Below are 22,610 nucleotides of genomic sequence, written 5' to 3' on the forward strand. Positions count from 1 at the left end.
GCAGCTCTGCAGCTGTTCCTTGGTGTGGGGAGGAAGAGCGTTGTTTTGCTTTTCACTTTCCACACATCATGGAACGATGTTTTTATAAAATACAATAGAGTGGCCCCATGGTTGGAGGTTATAGTAATTTCGAATGGCCGTGAATGCTAGTAAAGCTTGGGTAACACCCATCTGAATTTCATATGTGACCATGCCTCTGAGCCCCGATTTAGAGGGTCATGGCCTCATTTGGGGTCACCTTTGTAAAGAACTATGCTTCAGAGAAAAATCCTGAACACCTGGAGTTCTGAACTCCCTATTGGTATTTAGGAAAAGGGGGGTGTTCTGGAGGTCATGGCCATCAGGGAGGCCTTCCTGAGGGAGGACCCAAATGGAGCTGCTTGGGCCCGGGTGCCTGCCATCTGTGTGTGGGCCCTGGCACCACCAGAAGTACCCTGAGCTGCATGAGCCAGGCAGGCTGGAAGTAATCATGACTGTCCCTTGCTGTCCGTAGAGTGCGCTAGATGTTGGACCGAGTATGGAATTCGCCATTTCCCCTGCCCGTCGCCAGAGAGCAACTCCCAGGACCCCTGTGTGGGAAAGGACGGGGAAGGTGACCTGGGGCCAGCGGGTGCACCCAGAGTCCCAAGGGCCAGGAAGCGAGGTACTTCCGCTCAGATGATGGGTCTCGGGGGTGCCGGGAAGGCCACTCAGAGATGCTGGTACTGAGGAGGGGAGTCCACTGATGTTGGGGAGGAGGCCAGGGCAGGCCCTGAGGCCTATCTCACCCCCACCCCTTCTTCCCTGTCCCCCTGAGGAGGATGGATGGCATGGCAGTCTGGATCAGCCATAGGAGAGAAGCCATGGGATTGCCAGGGCTGCAGGGTGCTAGAGACTTAAGGACCAGGCCTGCATAGTAGGACTGAAGGAGTGCTCATGCCCAGCACCCAGAGTCTGAGTGTCCTTGTGGAGTAGGCTAGAAAGGGGGTGTTGAGGTCCTTGTGGTGTGATTTAGGAAGGAATATGTGTGGTGGCCTCTGTAGGGTGGGCCTGGGTGGGCTTCTTTCCCCCCAGTGAGACACCTTCTAGATGCTTCTTGGAGTCAGGACCTGGAGAGAAAAGCTCACTCTGGAGTGTTTCCTCCCACTGGGTCTCAGGCGCTCATCCCCTGCCCTTGGGGAACCTTCTGTTGTTGGGGGCCACTGTGTCTGTCCCGGGGAGCCTTGAGTCCTCTGACCCCACAGGGCCATACCCAACAGCAGTCGTGGCCCTGCCCTCAGGAAACCAGTGTGTTTCTGACAAAGCTCGTACGTGAGCAAAGACATAAGACCTGGGAGCCGAGTGCTGGGTCAGCCCCCAGGAGCTCCAGGTGGGGTGTACTGTGAGGGAAAGAGGGCTGAGGGGTGATGGCAGACAGGCTGTCTGGCTGTTGGCTATCCTCAGTGGGAGAGCAAGGGGGAAGCTGAGGCCATCCTCAGTGCTCTCAAGGCCCTGGTTGGCAGGCAGGTGTGGATGGCACTAGAGCATGTCTGGAGAGGGCTGCCCCCAGGCCAGGGTGTTCCCAGAAGTAGCCACAGTCCTGGCCCTGAGTGCCCCCTTTCCTTGGGCCTGAACACAGAGATACATGGAGCAGGCAGGTCTGGCTGCCAGGGCCTGTCTCAGCTCTCTTGCACTGATGGTGGCTATGGAAGGCAGTTGGGCCTGTGTGGAAGATGGGGTGCCATGGCCCACAGACTTGCCGATGATGGCACCTTCCAAGGCAGTGGCAGTGCTGGGAGGCTTGTACCTCTGGACACCCAGGGGAGAGGGATAGTGGCTGGGAGTGGGCAGCTGTGTCCTGAAGCAAAGACTAAAGATGAGGCACCCAGGGGTCTGTTGACTCCACTGGGCCCAGAGCCTTAAACACCCTGCTTTTGGTGCTTTTCTAGGGCCAAGGATTGCCCCTGAAGGCAGCCGGATACCAGAGCCCACCTCACCATCCCCAACTGGCCTGAGGAAGGACTCAGCTGTGGGGTCCCATGGTCGCATGGTGGGGCCCAGTGCCAACCGGGCCAAGAAGAGGAAGCCCAACTTCTGCCCGCAGGAGACCGAGGTGCTGGTGTCCAAGGTGAGCAAGCACCACCAGCTGCTGTTCGGCACAGGGCTGCTGAGGGCTGAGCCCACCCGCAGGTACCGCGTGTGGAGCCGCATCCTGCAGGCGGTGAATGCGCTGGGCTATTGCCGCCGCGATGTCGTGGACCTGAAGCACAAGTGGCGGGACCTGCGGGCTGTTGTGCGACGCAAGCTGGGTGACCTTCGGAAGGCGGCCCAGAGTCCTGACCCGGGTTCTGGCCAGCCCCAGCCCCTGGTGCTCACGCCTGTGGAGCAGGTGGTGGCCAAGACCTTCTCCTGCCAGGCCCCATCCCCTGAGGGCTTCAGCCTGGAGCCGCTCAGAGGTGAGTTCCTTACAGGGCACTACTTTGGCTAGCTGCAGGGTGGGCCCACCTTGCCCCATACCTTCTCCACAGGGACCTCCTCTCATCCTCCATGGCCACCTCTTCTTCCTCACCCCCATCATCACCTGGAGTGTCCCTGTCTACTCACCCTCTGCCCCTCTCACTCACTCACCCATCCTTGCAACTGTGCATTTGACAAACATTTTTAAAGTGTGAAGGGAGCTTCAGAGGTAGATTCATGCTCCCATCCAGGCCTTGAGTTGGGCTCTCTCCTCACATTTGGTTCTGTTGAGGCACCGTGGCTGTGGTGTGAGTCCATGTGCTGGCACTGCCCCACATGGACACATGCAGCTGGGTTGCAGGCATTTTCATAGTGCTCACTCTCTGACGTGTCACACCTGTTGATCTTATGTTCTGTCCTAGTCATCAAAATAAAATAAAAGCCAGCTGTGACTTATTAAATTAGTTTCATGACCGGGTCTCAGTGCAGTTGAAATACTGCTTTGTTACTCTTTCTGACACTGGGCGAGACTTCCTTGCTGGCTGGTTCAGCCCCCTAGAAGCACACTGGGCGGGTGAGACCCCAGAGCAGGGGTCTGCTCAGGGCTGTGTCAGGCCCTTTGCGGACATCCCACGGCTCAGGCCAGGGTCCTTTTTCTCTAGGATAGCATCAGTCTATTGGCACCTAGTAGGTTAGGGTGTGTGACAGAGGTCAATGTCGGCCCAGTGTCCAGCAGCTGCAAGTGTGATGGGGGCCTGACCGGTACTAGGGAGAAGGTGCTGCATGGACACGCTGTGGTACAGCTGGAGAGTCGGAGAGTGGGGCAGCTGGACCCTAGAGGGCAGGGCTGCAGGGGACCGGCCAAGGCTGTCCTTAAGATGCAGCCTCAGCTCTGCTCCACACTTGAGCTGCATGGGCTTTGAGGACAGGGATGCCTAGAGCTGATGGTGCCTGGGGGAGGTTCCCAGTAAGTGCGTTCAGCCCTGGCTGGACATGTAGATCTCAGCAGGGCACTGTAGGGCACTGGGATGGTGTGTCCTGGACTCCCTGGATGAGGTGGCAAGAAGCAACAGCTGTCCAGCCCCCAGTGCAAGATGGTACCCAGGGCTGGTTGGCTCTCCGGGAGTGCGCCCACCAGGATAGCCTTTCCTCTGGGCAGAATTGGGATGTATTGTGGGGGATCCTTTTTGAATTTCTAGGAGCGCTGTTTGCTTCTGATGGTGCTCTGGTGCTGGAGTACAGAGTCGGCCCTGGGCAAGGAACGGTGCTATATGCTGTGAGGATGGCCCCAGCCCTGTGCTGTGTGCTGTGAGGACAGGCACTCTGTTCTCTGCCAGTGGCCGCAGCTGGAAGATGTAAGAAGTGGCATGGTGAGATGCCCTCAGTGCCAGCCTGGGCTGCAGGAGGGCAGCTGGCTGGGCAGCAAGTGGCTGAGTAGATAGTGGCATTGTCAGGGGTGACCTTGACATCATGGAGGAGGTGGTGGGATGGCTCGATATCCTCTCCTAGAGTCTGCTGTCCCAGCCTTGTGTCTGAGGCCTCTGGCCTACAGCCTGTGTCCTGCCTAGGCCTGGGAACACACTGTCCTTGGGGTGGAGGGTGAAGGGTAGGCTTAGGCCCAGGGACAAGGTGCAAGTGTGCCTGGCTAGGCCCTCCTAGATGCACTTGCAGCCTTGTAGGACCTCTATATCACCACCCCCTCAACTGCTCCCCAAGCTCCTCAAGATGAGGCCTTATTCTCCATGGATGGAAGTCCTCCTCCCTGGACTTGGCAGGAGATGTGGGTCTGGATTATTGCTGGACAGACCTCCCAGCCCCTAGAGGATGGGTGGAGAGGTGAAGCCACTCAAAGGATTTGAACTCCTTCTCCATGCTGGATCCTGTGCCTAAAAGGAAGAGTGACAGGGACAGACAGGACACTTGGGGTTCACTGCTGAGTTTAAGCCAAGAGTGAGTAGAGGAGTTGGGAGGGAGCCTAAGTGAGAACTGTTTACCCCTTTTGTCGTCTGGGGCCTGGTCTCGGGCTCTGAGGGGACTTTCCCTCATCCATTCCTAGGCCTTGGCTGTGGAGCAGACTCAAAGTCATGTAAAGAGGCTTAGAAATGAGCAGCAGCCGGCATGCTCCATCCCCCTCCCTGATGACAGCCCTCCTGCCCTCTGCATCACCCCTGCGCCTAGAGAGTTGTACAGTGCCCAGTACCATTGTCTGCCGTGTTGTCAGTGGGCTGTGGTACCCCAGCTAGCTGGTCACGGAGCCTTGGGGCCAAGGAGTGAAAAGAGCCCCAAGACCCCCATGACTGAGCCCCTCCCTTTACTCCTAGGAAGGCTGTGGTGAGAGGGCTGTGGCTCACTCTGGTCTGAGCAGCATGGTGACCCCTGTCCCGCTTACCTTTTCCACTGCAGGCCAGTAGCGTGTACTGTGTCACTTTCTTTTGTACACCGAGACAATATTCATGTACTAGAGTTTACCATTTTACCTTTTTGAAGCCTACTGGGCAGTGATTCTTAGTATATTTGTAGTGTGTGCAGCTGTCATCACTGCCTGGTCTCAGGGCAGCCCCATCCCCTGTGAGGCCCCATACCTCAGTGGTCATCCCTCAGGCCCTGACAGCCATGGTCTGCTTTCTGTCTGTGCCTTTGCCTTTATTCTGGGCGTTTCCTGAGTGGAACTGCACAGCATGTACTTCGGGCCTGGCCTGTAACTCCTGGGGCCCCAGCCTGCTGTCTGTAGAACATGGGTCTGTGCATCCAGGCTGCACACTCATCAGGGACACGGGCCATGCTGCACCAGTGCCTGCCCCAGGAGGCATCTGGATGCCTCCGCTCCCTTATTTGGCTCTCATGTTCTCTCCAGACAAACGCTTACTTGCCTGTGCCCTCCAAGACCAGAGCACTGCCTCCGTACCCCAGCCTTCATGGCTGGTTCCTCCCTGATGGCCATCTGCCTTCCTGGGTTTCTGGCCACAGACTGAGCCCTGTCATGGTCACTCTGGACCCATCCCTGCTCTGGAATGAAGCCGCTCACCCCTAGCCACCTGGCCTATTGTCAGTCCCCACCCTGGCAGCTGCCTCACCCTCCTTTGGTCCTCAGTGTAGTTGCCTTTGCATGGGGCTGGGTGTCGTGTGTGTTGGGGACACCCACTCGTGCCCTGTCCAGGGCAGGCTTGGTCATGGGGTGACAGGCACTCTCTATAAGGTCCTCCCTGTAGTGTGTCTGCCTGCCTGGTTTTCCTGGCAGCAGGCGCCTTCTGTGGCTCGTGTTCCTGTGTTGGCAGGAACCACCTGTGCCACCCGGGCTGCTATGCATTTGCTGACACAAAGCTGGCCTCTCAGCTGCTGTTTAGACATGGGCTATCCATGAGGCCTTTGAGAATCACCCTTCCCACCTTGCATTTCCTGGGGGTTCCCTACCACCTTGTGAAAGGGCCCCTTAGGGCAGCCTTCTCTGGTGGGGGACACCAGCCAGGTGTGGTTACTGACCGTCCCAGAGCCTCTGAGCTGCTGGCTGCACCCCAGTCTGGAAACCTGGCAAGGCCTTTCTCGCACAGAGCAAGCACTTCTCCATGCTGCTTCCACCTACTTTGTCCCCTGGGCACTTAGAGCTGCCCACTGCTGGAAGAGGATGCCCTTGACGCCATGCTGCCTGCCCTGCCTCTGCGGTTCCCTGTGTCCCTCCCCTCCCTGCATTCTGTCCCATCCATAGCAGGGTTCGGGGTCCCAAGACTCTTGCACCCTGCTTCCCCTGTGCAGGGCCAGAGACCCAACTTTGTGTCACCTGGGTAAACTTGACTAGGGGCTGTTGAAGTCATTGTGTTTCAGGAATATCTGATTTCTTCTCTGCACAGCTGAGCCCACCTGGAGCTGGTAACAAACCTCACATGGCCATGTGCTGAGCTTCTGGATTTCCTGTTTCTTCTTTAGGCCCACTGAGTGTTACTGCCATTGTGGATGGGTAGAGGCTTAGCTGAGAGGATTCCTGGGGGACTACACCTCTGTCCTACCAGCTTTCTCTCAGCTGGACGAAAGGGTGAGCATGGAGCCTCCTGGGGCCAGGAGGCAGCTGGCCACAGGTGCCTCACTAAGGTCATACTAGCAGACTCTGGCCACTGCCCATGCCAGGGTCTGGAGGCTGGGGAGAAGTACTGCGGCTCTGTGATGGGGGAGGTCTGGTGGGGGTCTGGGGTGGCTCCATGTGGTATGGACCTGTGCACTCCCCATATCCCATCTGCAGTGGGGGACGGCACTAAAGTGAGTTGGGCATAGCACACTGAGCGCATAGGCTGTTGGTGCCAAGCTGGGCGGACTGGCAGCAGCCTATGAGGGCGGGGACGCTACTGTTCTCACTGTTAGTTCCCTCCAGAGCTGGCTGTTAAAAAAGAGCCTGACACCTTCCCACCCCCCTCCCCTTGCAAGGTGACTTTGGTACACTCAAAGTGACCTCTGTACACTCCAGCTGCCCTCAACCTCCGCCATCAGTGGAGGCAGCCTAAGGCTCTTAGCACATGCCCAGTCTTCAGCTTTCAGCCGTCAGAATCATGAGACAAAGAGACTTTATTTTCCTTTATAAGTTGGTTAGCAACACAAAATGCACCAAGACGGGCAGCATGTGGTAGAGTGTCATTGACTGTAGTTCGGATTTTCTTTTCTTTTTGAGACAGGGTTTCACTCTGTTGCCTAGAGTAGGGTGCTGTGGCATCATAGCTGACAGCAACCTCAAACTCTTGGGCTCAAGTGAGCCTCCTGCTTTAGCCTCCCAAGTAGCTGGGACTACAGGTACTGCCACAATGGCTGGCTAGTTAAAGAGACAGGTTCTCACTCTTGATTAGGCTGATCTTGAACTCCTGAGCTTAACGCCCACCTCAGCCTCCCAGAGTCCTGGGATTATAGGCATGAGCCACCATACCTGGCCATAGATTGTAGTTTTAATTTGTATTCCTCTGATGTTCAGCACCTTGATCTGAGCTTCTTGCCTGGCTATTGTATATCTGCTAGTTTCACATTTATTGCCTGTTTTATAGTGGGTTGTCATATTATATGAACTCATTTATCTGGATAGAAGGGCTTTGTCAGATATCAAAGTCAGATAGCTATATTATGAATATTTTCTTTCAAATGGTAATATTTTTCTTTTATTTTGGAAATAAAAAATTCATTACTTATAGGTCCTTTTAGTTTCTTTATGTCATTTGAAGGTGAAAAGATTTACTGTTTGGCATGATCAATTTTTTTCTTTTATGATTTTTGCTTTTTGTATACTCTCTCATAAGCCTTTGCCTACTAGAAAGTTGCAAAGAATTTTTTTCTTTCTATTTTATTTTTAAAAAGGTTTGTTGACTTTTAGCTTTTACACTTCCATCTTTGATCCATGTTGAGTTAATATTTGATTTACTTTTTGTTGAAGTTCAATAGTTACTCAAAAGTTATGGCCCCATAGATTGAAAAGACTGTCCTTTCTCTGTTGAATCTCTGGTGCTTTTTTCTAAAGTCAGTTGTATTAAGTGTGTACGTGGGACACTGATCTGTTTTTATAGATCTAAATGGGTCTGCTTCAGCAAATACCACACTGCCTTGAGTACTGTAACTATAAAACACATCTTGAAGTAAGTTGGGAAATGTTTCCTCCTTTTCTGTTTTCTGAAAGAGTTTGTATAGAATTGTTATTATTCTTCCTGCAAATATGTGATATAATAGAATTTGACAGTGACGCTATCTCTTCTGAGCCTTATGTTTTCACTGTGGGAATGTTTTAAACCACAAATTCATTTTCTTTAAAGCTGTGGTACTATCCATGCTATCTATTTCTCCTTAAGTCAGCTTTGTTAGTTTTGTGTTTTTCCAGAAACTCGTCTACTTCATCTCAGTTATTGGTATGCATTTGCTCATACTATTCTCATAGTGTCCTTTTAATTTCTGTAGGATCTGTAGTGATACCTCCTCTTTCATTCCTGATATTGCTGATTTGTATTCTGTCTTCTGCTCTTGACTAACAAGTTTATCATCTCAGTATTCTTCTTATATAAATTTATTGATTTTATTGTTTCAAAGAACCAAATTTTGATTTCATTAATTTATCTAACATTGATTGAATTAATTTCTGCTCATCTTTATTCCCACCTTCTTCTTAGTTTGGGTTTAATTTGCTTTCGTGAGATCATTGGCTTGAGATCTTTCTTCTTTTCTAATATAATATTTATGGGTACAAATTTTCCTCTGTACATTGCTATACATTTTAATATACAGTGTTTTCATTTCATTCCCTTAAAAATATTTTCTAATTCTTCTTGTGGTTTCTTTTTTTACTTATGGTGTTATATCCAAACATGAGTGGAATGATGGAGAATTACACCAGCGCACAGAGTCTAAGACTGGAAATTTTCAAGGTTTTGCAACTCTAAACTTATCTTTCTGTTCCTGCAGGCACCTGTAACAATATGTAAGGGGAGGGGCGGTGAGAGCTGCAAAGTTTTAAACCTTGTACAAGATGGGAGTCAGCTGGTACAAAATGGAGTCAGTCAGGCTCCTCAATGGTTATTTAAAAGTTTGTTGTTTAATTCCAGATACGTGTGTATATTTATAGATATCTTTTTGTTATTGATTTCTAGTTTAATTCTGTTGTGTTCAGGTAATATTTTTATATGATTTCAGCTATTATAAATATGTCAAATTGCCTTATGGCCTAAAATATAGTATATCTTAGTGTTCATCTGCATTTGACAAGAATGTTTATTCATCTGTTTTGGGGTAGAGTGTTCTATATGTCGTTCTGGCCAGGTTGATTGATAGTATTGTTTAAATTCTCTAAATACTCAAAGTTTTCTGTCTACTTGTTATATTAACTACTGAGAGAGTGTTGAGCACTTTGGTTATAATTGTGGATTTGTGTTTTTTTTCTTTCAATCCTATCAGTTTTTGCTTCATGTATTATTTTATTTTATTTTATTGAGACAGGGTCTCACTATGTTGGCCTTGGTAGAGTGCTATGACGTCATAGCTCACAGCAACCTCCAACTCTTGGGCTTAAATGATTCTCTTGCCTCAGACTCCCAAGTAGCTGGGACTATAAATGCCTGCCACAATGCCTGGCTATTTTATTGTTGTTGTTGTAGTTGTCATTGTTGTTTCTGGGTTTGAACCCACCAGCCTTGGTGTGTGTGGCTAGTGTGTGCCTGCAGGTGGTGTATGTGGCTAGCGTGTGCCTGCAGGTCTGGCTCTTTTCTTTGTACAGTCCCAGCTTCCAGTCCCAGCTTCCATTCCCACCTCTGCCCCTTCCTAGTGGGTGGCCTGGGGCTAGTTGCCAGCCGCCTGGGCCTCAGCTGCCTGCACTCCACACCATATATATAGTACCCCAGAGCCAGCCAGTCAGTTTGGAGGGGCATGCTGCTCCATAGGGAGGTGCTCCCACGTGGGGCTAGTCCTTCTCGCCCCAGGCAGCTGGGCCCTGGGTCAGAGGGCAGGGTCACATGTGACCAGGAGGCTGGTCACCTCCCTGCCCCTGTGCTGTGAGAGTGCTGGGGGGCAGGGACCTGCCAAGTTTCCTCAGGATCACTTGCTCGCTCACTCTGTTGGCTCAGCTGCAAGTCTCTCATGGGGCTCTGGTTGATGTCGGTGCAGCTGCATCATAGTGTCATCATCGTGAGTACTGTCATCATCACCAAGTATGTGGGCTGCCTGTGGAGACCTGGGCAAGTCTGGGGAGTGGTGGCTTGTTGCAGGCTATAGGCCTTTTCTGTAGTGCCTGCACCATTTCACCCCTGCCCTGGCAGTGTATGCCTGTCCCCTGAACTGCATCCTCACCAGGAGGTGCTATCCCCACAGTGTTCTGTGTGGTTTTTAAAAACTGAGACACAATTCACATAATATGAAATTCGCTTCCTTATGGGTCTTTACGTGTCGCTCCCGTTCCTCCCACTGACCTCCCTGGTAGCCCCTGCTCTCTCTGGATCTGTTTGCTCTTGACTTTTTATATAAATGGACTCCTACGAGTATGGCCTTGGGACTGGCTTCTTTCCCTTGGCATCAGGGGCCCAAGGCTCATTGGATTGCCGCGTGAGGCTGTGCTCTGCTCCTTCTGCTGCTGGGTGAGGCACCCTGTGCACCTGGGCCACCTCCTGCTCCGTCTGTGGATAGTCATGTTTTGACTCTGATAACTAATGCTGTCTGAGCACTTGCAGACAGGTCCTATGTGATGGGCCTTCTTGCTACTCTTGCCAGTGTGTCCAGAGTAGTGCTGCCAGGCCATGGCCTGTGGGGGGCTCAGCACATGGCTGCTCTCACTACTCCCCCTTCCCTCCCAGCTGTGTGAGTGGAGAAGGGCAGGTGCTGCTCATCCTGACCTGCCACCTGACCACGAGGGCGACCCTGGAGTCAGGGCAGGCCTTAGGGCCCCACCTCTGGGCCTGCATAGAGTAGACGGTGCAGCCAGCCTGTTCTCCCCTCTTCCTGTCTTCAGCCACCCAGGTCGACTCTCAGGACCTCCAGGAGCTCTTCCAGGAGACATCAGCCAATGTCTTCCGCATCAACTCCAGTGGTGAGTCTGCATCTGGCCAGGCTTGCCCCACCCTGGGTGCTCTGGGCCACTGAGGTGACACTGGAGGTGGTGGTGCTGGCGCATGGCCTTCCCCTTCTTTGGGCCATCCTGCGGTCCAGTCCTAGGGTTCTTGGGATGGAGGGCCCCTGGGTACTGCTCCCACCACTGCTTCTGCTCCTCAGCTCCTGTCCTGCCCACTCCTCGTGGCTTAGGACACACCTGCTGTGTGAGCTGGGCATGTCCCCATGGAGCGCGTGCCAGCCTTCTTCAGCCTAGCAGGGCTGGCAGAGAGAGGCCCCTAAGGCCGAGGGGTCAGGGGACAAGAGCCATACCCTGGTGCCCAGTGGAGTGGGAGGATAGGGGAGGAGAGTAAAGGGGAGGAGAGCAAAGGGGAGGGCAGAAGCCTGTGGGCCTGACCCAGGCAGGTGGAGGGGGTCTTCTGGCTAATGTAGCCTTCTGCTGGGGGCAAGGAGGTCCCTGCCAGGCCCTGGCCTTCAGGCCACTTAGGAGGTCTGCCCAGGCACAGGCACCAGCCTGCCTCTGCTGTGGCTGCGCTGTGTACAGCTGCCGTGGCAGGGAGGCTTCTGCAGCACCTTACCCTTGTCCCTCTTCTTTTGGGCAGTGACCTCCTTGGAGCGGAGCCTCCAGTCCATGGGGACACCAAGTGACACCCAGGAGCTTCGGGATAGCCTGTGAGTGTGGGGCTGCTGTGTCTCTACACCTGTGTGTGTTGCCACATGGGTGTGAGGGGATCCTGTGCATCATCACACACCAGATCTAGCCACATAGCCACTCGCTGACTTGCTGTGGGCCCCACGGTTGCCTCTCCTCAGGGCACACAGTGCCCCCCAGCCCCCCAGAAGCCCAGGCCATGTGAGCAGGCGTGTGCTCAGGTGGTGGTGTATACATCTGCTCGCACACGTTTTGCATGACCTATCGTTTCCAGAGAGATTTTCTGCCACACCTCAGCCTTACCGAGGGCCTTACTTGTGCACACACCTGTGGTCACAACCTGACACAGACCTGCCATGTGCAAAGCCACAGGCTTCCTTCGAGTGGGGCATTCAGATTATGATTCTGCCTCATGGGGTTCTGGGCCTATCCCCAATTAGGCTGGCCTGGGATGAGTTCTGGCCCTGAAGGACAAGGAAAGTGCCCTCTGTGGAGCCAGAGCCTGGCTGGGCCTCTGTGGGAAGTGGGTACCTTGAGCCACATGGTGGTTGGTGTCATTGGCACAGTGTGTTCTGAGGGTCATTGGCAGGCCTTCACCTGGCCTGTGTCCTGCTCCAACCCCAAGGGCCCTGGCCAGCCCTGTGATTTTTAAAATGCCTGGTCCTTGAGTTTACCCTCTACTACCTCCCCTGTGCCCTACTGGGCCAAGCTAGTGGCCTCCTGGTGCCCTGAAAGGGCAATAGCTTTAGAGGGGAGGCTGTGAGGGCCACAGCCGCGGCAAGGATACCAGGCTATGTCCAGTGGTCTCACTCAGAGCAGTGGGCACGCTGCTGAGAGGCCGTGGGCTCCCAGGGCACAGCATCCTTTGTGGTTGTTATGAGCAATTCTGTCCTTACCTCTGCTTTTACTTTTCTTTAAAAAATACAATGTGTTATTTTCTGAGGTGAGAGTAATATGTGCTCATTATAAGAGATTTGGACATGCAGCGTGCCTGAGGAGCCACTGCTGACGTGTTGGTGTCTCCACCAGCCTGTTCTCAAGTCCCTGCACATCTCAGACTCAGGTTTCAGTGAACGGTGCTCTGCCTGCTGCACTTGGGCTGTGTGGAGCACGGGCCTCATTAGATGCTCTTTGAAAACATGCTCTTAGGCGGCGCCAAGGATGCTGCTGAACGCGAACGATACGTGCGACTGAGACTCTGGGCTGGTGCTTCCGGCTTTCTCAGTGTTATGAACAGAGCTCCTGGGACTTTGCTGCGCTCAGATCTTCATGTCGCTGCCTGTTTCCTGGCCTAGGTTCCTGTGTCGGGTGGGTGGACATTTCCGGGTCCTAGCCCTCTTGGTGTGTCCTGGGATGCTTGGCCTAGTTAGCTGGAGAATGGCCTTGCCAGCCGTGGGTCCCAGACAGGAGGGTGCTCCCTATGTGGCTCATGCCTAGCCTGCTTGCCAGAGCCTTCTGTGACTCTATCTGATGTATACATGTCATAGACTGTTAACATTTAAAAAATAACTTCTGACACTGACACAAGGCTGCCAGATCTGTATTTTCTCCAGTTGACAGTCACCAGCTTCCTTATTTGGCTGAGTAAGAATAGTAGGAAAGAATAAAAACATTATTGCCATGAAACATGGCAATAAAAACATGAAATAAAAACACCCTGTTCATTATTGCCATCCCTTTATAAAAGAAAAGGCAGTTCAGCCCTGCAGGAGTGGCGAGGCCTGTCTCAGGAGAGATGACCATGCCTCAGGCTGAAGACATTTAGCCTCATGAAAGCCTCAGGAGGCTGAGCTGCTTGTGAGGCAGATGTGACATGGTTGTGTCTCTTGCCCCCCCCAGTGGAACCCCCACCTACTCATCACGGGACCCCAGGGTAGAGGGTAGTGGCTGAGTCAATGACCCCGTGGATGGGGCTCAGTGGCAATAGGAACCATGTGCTTTGGGCTCATGGGGCCCAGCCTGAACCCAGGGCACCAGCGCTTCCCCTAGGGAGTCATAGAGGAGGAGTGGACAGTGACTCTGGGCTGCGAGTGGGCAGGCCCTGTGCAGGACTTGTCCTTGTCTACAGGGGAGGAAGCTTCAGCTCCAGGTGGCTGGTAGGTTGTCCAGGGGCACAGAGCATGCACCTAACCATGGAGCTGGCTAGCACTGGGCCTGAGCTTGGGGGGAGACAGGGACGCCCCTGTGCTGGGCTGACAGGCCCCTAGGTCTCCCTGCCCCAGCCCTGATGCTCGTGTGGCCCTAGCTCCTCTGAGTGGGTGTTCACATACAGGGTTGTGGCATCCCCTGGGCCCCACTTGCTGCCTCCCATGACACTCTTGAATTCTCAGTAGTGGTCAGAGCCCTGTGGGACTGAATGATGGGGCACAGCTTCCCATGCTGGCCCAGGCCTTAGTGGTCCCTTCTGGTGTATTTCTGCCCTGGTGGGATTCTCTGTTGCTATGGAAACAGTAAAGGGCTAATACTGCAGTGATGAGTGGGCAGCTCCCTGGAGCTCTCTCTGGCCACTGTCTCCCACCCCCCACCCGTGTTCCCAGACCTTCTAGTCCAGATGGCCCTCACAGACTGGCCCCCACCCTGGCCTTTCTCTTCTCCCACCCCTGTTTTTCGCCTGTCCTTGTCTCACTGCCTGTCTCTGTTTAGCACTGTGCTGCCCAATGCCACCTGAAGGGGACGAGCCCACTCAGGTGTCCACGTGGTCCTTGGGCAGGTTCCCAGGTATGCAGGCTAAGGGAGCTTTGAACGGAAAGTTCAGTGCCTGGCTACTGTCCCTGCTGAGAGGAGAGGGGCACAAGAGGCTGGAACCAGGTCTGTGGGATGGTCCAGGGTCATGGTCTGTCCCACCTAGCCTCCCTCATTGGATCAGGGTCAGGGCTTACCTTATGGTTGGTGTAGGATGAGCCTGTGTGGGAGGCTGAGAAGCCCACTGGGCAGGTAGCAGGAAGACCAGAAGCAGGTGTGCTCTGAGGCCCAAGAGGATGGCTTCAAGGAAGAGGTGATGGTGTTGCAGGGCTCAAGAAGAGCTGGGAGCCCAGTTTAGGGCTGGCCAGGCCAGGTCCCTGGGCAGAGTGGGCTAGGCTGCAGCTGGGGCAAGTGCAGGCCCTCTAGCTGCATGCTGTGTCACTTTGCAGGTGGTGGCTTGGTGTGGATGCTGCCATGGCAAGTTCTCCCTGCTCTGCTGTTCAGGGCTCCCGCCCGTAAGCAGATCTGTGGGCTGTGCTTTGCTTAGGCCCAGGCCTGGGGTGCAACGGGTTGCTTGGAGCTGCCACTGAGTTGACCTAGCTGACTTGAGTGGAGGGGTATGGTGGCCACAGGCAGCACCTTGAAGTCTGGCTGATGTGCTGGAGGCCAGGCGGCAAGAAGGAGCTAGTGCCCTGCTAGGCTGATCTGTAGAATGTCCTACAGAGCCCAGGAAGGTAGGCAGTGGGTGTGGGTGTAGGGGTGTGGCTTGGTGTCCCCACTGTGTGCCTGGAGGCAGTCTCCGTGGAGGGGCCTCGTCCACCTGCCTGGCAGACCTGTGCCCTGAGCACTCTGATCGTGGAGGCCAGGTATTAGCGGGGGGTGGTGCCTGTTTAGGGATCTGTAGGGCCACCAGGTCTATGCCTGTCCTCTCAGAGCTCACCCCTCCCCAGCCTGCATGCCGTATAGCCTGATCCTATGGGACAGCGGGTGGGAGGACACCCTGTTGGCATTCCTGGTATCTTCCTCATTCCCCTGACTCTCACATGCCCTGGTGGGCACAGCTCAGGTGATTTGCTGTGAAGTTGAGGCCGCTGTGATCTGAGAGGAGTGCATGGGGAGGATAGCGTATTCCCTCCTGGGCATGACAGAGAGGCCCTGCCCTCCCTGGGCTCTCTGATCTGTGGGTGGTGGGGGGACAGGGGTGCAGCTGCTGTACTGTGGGTAGGCTGGGAGCCCTGAGGCGGGGGTGCAAGTGGCAGAGACTGCTGAGGGTCTCCCAGGCCCAGCTCCCAGCCTGCCTTGGCTCAGATGCTGGGCAGAGTGGGCTCTCATGACTGAGCAGCTGTACATAGGCCTGGGCAGGGTGGGAGAAGGTGCCTCAGTGCCTCCCATCATTTGCTGCTGGCTGCTGGGGGAGCACCCTGACACCGGTCACCTGAGGTGGTGTAGAGGCTGATGGCTGCCTTTTAGAGTCGCCTCTGGAGCCCAGAGATGAACTCATTTTACTTGTGGGTAAATAGGCCCCAGAGGAGAGGGGTTTGCTGAGACCACAGCAGGAGGACAGGGCTGGGAAGAGGCCCCCTGCTGCAGGGCATGGGGTGGTCTGTGCATCAAGTCTTGAGCGTGGGAGACCCTGGCAGTGTGGACGTGGGGTCCAGCTCTGTGTTGGGGAGCAAGGTGCCACCAAGCCTCAGGACCCACCCATGGGCTCAAGGGCAGTGAGCTGAGAGGCCCATGTCATTGGTGAGTCAGGAGCTTGGCAGGCACAGTGCTACTGCCATGATGTCTGGGGCACAGCAGGGACCACTCACAGCCAGGGGACTCCACAGGTGGGGCTGGACTCCCTGGAGGCTTCTTCACACATGAGATCAGTCCCGAGACTGCTCACGTGCTGAGGTCTGCTGGCACTGTCACCTGTCCTCTCTGTGGAGCTGGGCCTTCCAGCACAGCAGCCTCTTGGAGCCACTTGTCACCTGTCAGCTCAGGGCTCCTGCCAACAAGGCAGGTGCAGCCCTGACTTTCGTGGCCCAGTTTGGGAATCAAACAGCCTCACGTCTGCCCTCCTGTGTTGGTTGGAGCAGTTACAAGCCCATCTGGGAGTGGGGACATTGGCTTTGCCTCTTGAGGAGAGTAGTGTCAAAGGATTTTTCAGCCATTTTCAAACTGCCTCATACCCTAAAGCCTCAAATGTGGAGGGGGTCTTGATAGATGGGCTTCATTTCCAGAATGGTGGGAAACCAGTGGAAGTTTCTAGAAGGGGGAGAGACATGATGGCTAATTTTGAAGGACAGATCCTGACTCGTGGAAATTCTGAGGGACAGAGTGTCCTTGTCTATGCTGTGCTCATCACTAATGCTGGGCAGGTCTGGGGCCAGATGCAGAAGGGGCTCTGGGGCTGCCACTCCCTTGGGCCTCTCTGCCTCATTCTGCAGACACAGCCCATGAGGAGCCTGGTACGGGGGAGCCAGCCTTGGGGGGCAGGTCGCCTCATTCTGTGCACGTGGCCCACGAGGAGCCTGGTACAGGGAAGCCGGATTTGGGGGGCAGGTTTCATGCAGGTCTGTGTGGCAGGAGGCTGGCGGCTGGGTAGGGAGAGCTGACCTGCCTAGCATGGGCTCTTTAGAGGGCCTAGAATGTTTACAGCTCTAGGCCCCGAGCAGGGGCAGGGTAGCAGCCATGAGACTATGGCTGCACTCTGTGGGCCAGGGGCCTAGCCTGTGGTTTGGTGAGTCAGGGTGCACTGCAGGCCAGGGTATTGACTCCCAGGACCCCTGGCACCAGCGCCGGCACTGGCACCGCATGGGGAGGGCGGGAGGCAGCCCTGCTTGCAGAAGACAAGGGGCTGGGGGCCACTTTAGGAGGGGAGGTGGAAGGAGGACGGCTGTGGGACCTGGACACTGCCTGTCTCTATTGGGTGGTGAGGCCCCGGTCAGTTGCCGGGTGTATGGGTTGTCCCTGTTGACTGTCAGGAAAGCTGTGGTGGCACTTGTGGGCCGGCTTTTGTGTGGACAGTTTTCCTTGGTGTGGAGTTGCCAGGTCACTCAGTGACTTCACGTGCTGGCCGTGTGGGAGGCACTGATGTCTCTGTGTCCTTGCCAGTACTTGCTACTATCTGTCTTTTGGCTCCAGCTGCTCCCATGTGCAGTGCTCTCGTGGTGACCTGGTTTGCACCCCTTGGTAGCCAGTGACCTAGAGTGCCTTTGGGCAGTGCCTGGCCACCTGTGTGTCTTCTGGGAGGAGGTGTTTATGCAGCTTATTTGTCTGTGTATCCTCAAGTTGGCTCCTCCTCCTAGAAGTTTCCTCTAGGCCAGAGGACCTCAAACTTTTTAAACAGAGGGCCGGTTCACTGTCCCTCAGACCGTTGGAGGGCTGGACTGCAGGCCCCAGGATGAGTTGGCTGCTAAGCAGGACAGGCAGCAGTGGCAAAAACACCCGGCGGGCCGGATAAATGTCCTCAGCAGGCCGCGGTTCGAGGATGCCTGCTCTAGGCCCTGCAGCTGTGCTCTGCCAGCCTTCGCCTTTGCTTTGCCTGCTCCTTGTTGATCTCCAGGGCTGGCTCCTCCTCCCAGCCCTTGGTGGTCTTGTGTGTCACACAGCCTGGAGTCCCTTCATGGTGGTGCCTTGGATACCCCAGATGGCCCTCTAGCTCTGTCTCCCCTTACCTGGGTGGATCACCTGTCCATGGGGACTGACCAGCTGCATCCCAGGATCTCCCCCTGAGCTTGAGGCCTCCATTCTCACAGACCCAGGTTGAGGGAGGGACCTTCAGGTGGCCACCCAAACCCAACCCTTGCTGGTCACTGGCTGGCCAGCCCACACTCATAATAGCCTGTCTCCAACATCTACCCCGCCCCCTGCGATCACCCGTCCAGGCCAACCAGATCAACCCGTCCACCCGTTGTCTGTTCTCTGGGCCCCTGCATTGTCACCTGCTGGCCTCCCTACCTCTAGTCTTGCTCCTGATGGTGCGTTTTCTGTGCAGAGGCCCAATGATCTGTAAAATCAAAGGTCTGACAGCATCAGTCCCTGGCTAGGAGCCTCCAGCAGCCGCCCTCACAGTGAAGTCAAACCTGAACTTTGCCTGAGGCGCCACCTACCCTCTGGCCACCCTTGCTGCACCCTGCCCCTCCAGCCCACAGCCTCAGCCTCTTTGCCTGCTCTCTCCTGGCTTCCATGTCCTGCCCTGTGACTCCCTTGTGTCGCTTCAGGCCTCACCAGCTCCTGGCATCTGTTTGGAAGGGCCTCCTGGGGCATTTCTCAGGGCAGCACAGCTGATATTGCAGCTTTCTTAGGGAGCAAATGTTTCATGGAGTTACCACAGCTCATTGTTTAGTGTGGGCACTAAAGCAGTGGCGTGAGTTGTCCCTTCCAGTCACCACTCTACGCTGTGATGTCCACCCTGCCTGGCCAGTGCTTGCTGCCCCAGGCACTGCCCTAACTGCTGCTCCTCCTCGCTTTCGTATATCAGTGTGAACTTCAGGATCAGCTTGTGGGTTTCTGTTTCTGTTTTAAAGTCTGCTATAATTGATTTCTCCCTCTTTCCCTCCCTTCCTCCTTCCCCTTCTCCTTCTTACCTTCCTTCATTCCGTGTCACCCAGGCTGAAGTGCAGTGGCATCATCATAGCTCACTACACCTGTGGGCTCAAACAATCCTCCTGCCTCAGCCTCCCTAGTAGATGAGACTATAGGAGCCCGCCACCACACCCAGCTAGTTTTTCTGTTTTTAGTAGAGATGAGATGTCGATCTTGCTCAAGTTGGTCTCAAATTTCTGAGCTCAAGGGATCCTCCTGCCTCAGCCTTCCAGAGTGCTGGGATTACAGGCCTGAGCTTCTGTGCCTGGTATGTTTTTTCTTTAAAGGTTATTTGATATGAAGCCGCCTATACCTGTGTGTTTGTGGCAGTGTTTTTAAGCACTTCAATACATACAGCACTATTTAGGTTTTCTATTTCTTTTTGAGTCAGTTTGATGATTTATACCTTTAAAGGAGTCTTTCTGTTTTGTCTTAGTGGTTGAGTTTGTTGGTGTAATGTGATTTATGATACTACCTGATCGTCCTTCGCATGCTGGCTCTGTAGTAAAGCCCCTCTCTCCTTCTTGATACTGGTGACTTGTATCTGTGTTTTCTTCCTCTTGGTGTGTCTCAGTGGAGCTCTGCAGAATTTCTGAGTTATCAGAGCATGCTTTCTGACATGCGTTCTGTCAGTTGTCCCTCTTGCCCACTCCTTGCTCCTTTGGTTAATTACTGAGCTGCCTATCACACCTGTTCTGCTCGTTTTCCACACAACTTGCCAGCTGCTTTAGGTGAACATTTAGGGCATTGGTTTCTTCTTTGCTCTTTTCTTCAGCTGCATCCCCGCTTTTGTTTTCTTGTGTGTTTTCACACAACTTCTGACTGTTCATGGCAGAGGTTTGGTAAGGAGGTCTCTGTGTCAGGACCTGTGTTAAAATGCCAGTGGTGGAGGTAGGAACTCGCCACTTGCCCTCCTGCTCTGCTGCCTTTCCTTGCTCGGGGCTCTCCTCCCTTGACCCCTCATCACCCCTTCTTGGGTTCTCTGGTTGGCAGCCTCTCATTTCTACAAAGGCCGTGGCAAGTGTCCTGATGCCTGGGGGCTGTGGGGGGTCAGTGTTGGTCAGTGACCGGGGGCTGCTACTCTCCTAGGTGGAGCTGTCACGTCCATAGTAGGGCCTGTCTGGACTCGGAGCCTGGCTGGGGACGTGACTGGGGTGGTGGCTTGATAGGTTTCAGGCCACAAGGCCAGATGAAGCCACTGAGGTAGTTGGTGTGGGGATAATAGTTGTGGGGTGGTGTCTGTGCTTGGCCCCTGGCTCTGACACTTGAGGCCTGGGTGGGAGGAACAAGGTCCCCTGTGCAGGGGGCCTGAGCTGTAGGCCTTGGTCACCAGCCACCGGAGGTGGCAGGCCAGAGATGGGGATGAGTGTGGGTGACTCTTTGGTGTGCCCAGCGTTTGTCTTTATGGTCAGCCCACTGCACACCGTGTCCAGGCCCCGCCCTTGCCAGCATGTTTGGCCTCCCTTTGGCACAGGGGTGCCCCATCCTGCCTATGCCACATCCTTTGCACCTCCCCCCCACCCCCAGCAGGTGCAGGAGAGGTGGATGCCTGGCAGGGCGTGCCTGAGCGTAGGGTGCGAGGTGCAGCCTTGGTCTTTCAGGACCCTTCTGCACATTAGCTGCCTGCAGGGACCACTGGGGCTGCTCCTGTAAGTCTTCCTGTTCCTTCTGTACTTGGTTATTATGTGTGTCCATAGCAGGGCAGGGGCTGAGTTCACCTCCGGTGTCACTGAGCCCAGGGGGCAGTGAACCTGAGAACATAGGCTGGTCTTTTCACTTGCCTTTGAGGTCGTATGTAGCACCGTAGCCTGGGTCTGTCCCTGTCTCCTATGTCCTGGGTGTGCCCATGTGGGAAGGGTCTCACTCAGGACCCCACAGAAGAGTGCAATGTAGTCGAGGACCCTGGGCCCTTTCGTTGTGGCCACCCTGCTCCTCTAGCTCCCTGAGGTATGGTTGACCTCAGGGGCTTTTCTGTAGGGAGGGCTTCTGGGTGGGTCTGCTTGCCAGTGTAGGCACTGCTGCCAGTGGGGGCCACAGAACTCCGGGCTTGTCTGTGGGAGTTTGGGGCGGCCGTGTCTGCCCTGGCCACGCTCACCTCTTCTGTGTCTCCTTCACCCATATGCCCGCCTGCCTCTATTCCTACACCTGTCTCTCTCTGTCTCTGCTGTCCCTCCCTGCCCTGGACTCTGGGTCCCTCTGTTTTCCTTCTCTTCTTTCTCCACTGCTGTGTCTCTTCCCCTGTCCCTTTGTCACCTTTCTGTGTACCCAGCCTCCTTCTGCTTCTTACTAGATTTCCTGCCTCTCCCACTGCCATGTCTCCGGCTTGTCTCTGCGTGTCTCCCCAGCCCTCTCTGTCCACCTCTGTGCTGTCCCCCGCCTGCATCCCCACTTGGTCTGCTTCCTTCCTCCCCCTCTGATCCTGGCTTCTTCTCTGGTTCCCAGGCACATGGCTCAACAGGAGACCAACAGAATCATCGGGGCCAGTGCCAGTGCTGTGAAGCAGATGTCAGAGGTTCTGCGCGGCGCCTGCCCGGTATGTTCCCCGGGGGTCTGGGGCCGGGAGGGGGATGGAAGGGGTCCCTGCTTCTGTGGTGGGGAGGTAATATGGCAGGGGTGGGGCATGGGGAGGCTGACACACAGGTGGCCTGGGATGTGGCTTCCAGGTTAGAGCTGGATATGCTCAGCTCAGTTGTTTAGGCCACAGATGCTCACTGACCACCTGCTGGGTGGGGCTGCCTGGGAGCCCCACTCTCCTGGGTCTGGTGTGTGTGGGGACAAGAGTGCCTTGAGTTTTCCTGGCTGGGCTTTTCTGAATGGACACTGACATCCCCCTGTCATTAGTTTTGCCATCCTCGCCTGTCTCCTGCCCCCTCCACCTGTGCCTTTTGTCTACAGCCACCTCCATGTGTGCCTCCCTGTCCTACAGCCATGGGCACGTTGCCATGTCTCAGCCATCACCACACCCACCACACTCCAGGGCTGCTGCTTCTGACACAGCCCAGGGCTTTCCCTGTCCCTACGGTACCCCCTCACGTACTAGGTCAGAACTCCTTGTCACCTATCCCTACTTGCCCAGTCCCCAAGGCGTGGATGGTGTTTACCACAGAGACTAAAGGGCGTTGACCCTAGACTGTTATGGATGGGAGCTGGCAGGCAGAGCTGGCAGTCACCTTACTCATTTGCATACTGTCTACAGCTACTTGGGGGCTACAGTGGCAGAGGTGACGGTTGCAGCAGACTGGCCTGTGAAGCCCAAATACCTGCCCACACAGCAGCCTGCTGGCCTCGTTGGGGGCTGTGGCAGGGGGTAGTGCTCAGCAGCAAAGAGGCTGCAATGTGGGGTGACCTTAAATACAGGGTGCTGAGCGACAGAAGCCAGCGACAGAAGAGCGACAGAAGACAGAGAGGGGCTCTTTGTGTGAAGTGTCCAGGAAGTGCAGGTCTAGGGAGACAGAAAGTGGATGAATATTTGGGGGAGGGCAGAGGAGTGGATGCTGCTTGGCACCAGGCACCTTTTAGGGTGATGCGAATGTTCTAAAACAGGGTTGCAGTGATGCTGTATGTGACTAGAGATTCTGGAACTGTACACTTCACATGGGGGGGGTTATGGTCTCTAAATTATATTTTGATAAACTGTTATTCAAAAAACTAGAATCTGTTTCAAAAGTCAGTCACATAGAAACATCATAGAGGCAGCAGCCAATTGTCTGGGGATGGGAGGGTGGAGGATTCCAAGGTCTTG

At 54.8% G+C, this 22,610-nt stretch overlaps 1 protein-coding gene across 3 annotated transcripts in view; it reads left to right on the top strand.

Annotated features, from left to right (window-relative positions):
- TSNARE1 (t-SNARE domain containing 1) overlaps positions 1-22,610 on the top strand; it is a 118,038-nt gene that overhangs the window by 57,743 nt on the left and 37,685 nt on the right. For all 3 annotated transcript variants that reach the window (XR_002771358.1, XM_023508918.1, XM_023508919.1), the window contains exons 3-7: positions 494-643; positions 1,908-2,414; positions 10,865-10,942; positions 11,565-11,634; positions 21,311-21,401. Coding sequence is in view for 2 of the 3 variants with exons in the window: in XM_023508918.1 (XP_023364686.1) it covers positions 494-643; positions 1,908-2,414; positions 10,865-10,942; positions 11,565-11,634; positions 21,311-21,401 (896 nt within the window). In the remaining variant the exon portion in view is untranslated. The remainder of the gene's footprint in view (positions 1-493; positions 644-1,907; positions 2,415-10,864; positions 10,943-11,564; positions 11,635-21,310; positions 21,402-22,610) is intronic.

The sequence above is a fragment of the Otolemur garnettii genome, unplaced genomic scaffold, assembly GCF_000181295.1.
Source record: "Otolemur garnettii isolate 467f Iridium unplaced genomic scaffold, OtoGar3 scaffold00291, whole genome shotgun sequence".
In the NCBI taxonomy this organism is placed as follows: Eukaryota; Metazoa; Chordata; class Mammalia; order Primates; family Galagidae; genus Otolemur; species Otolemur garnettii.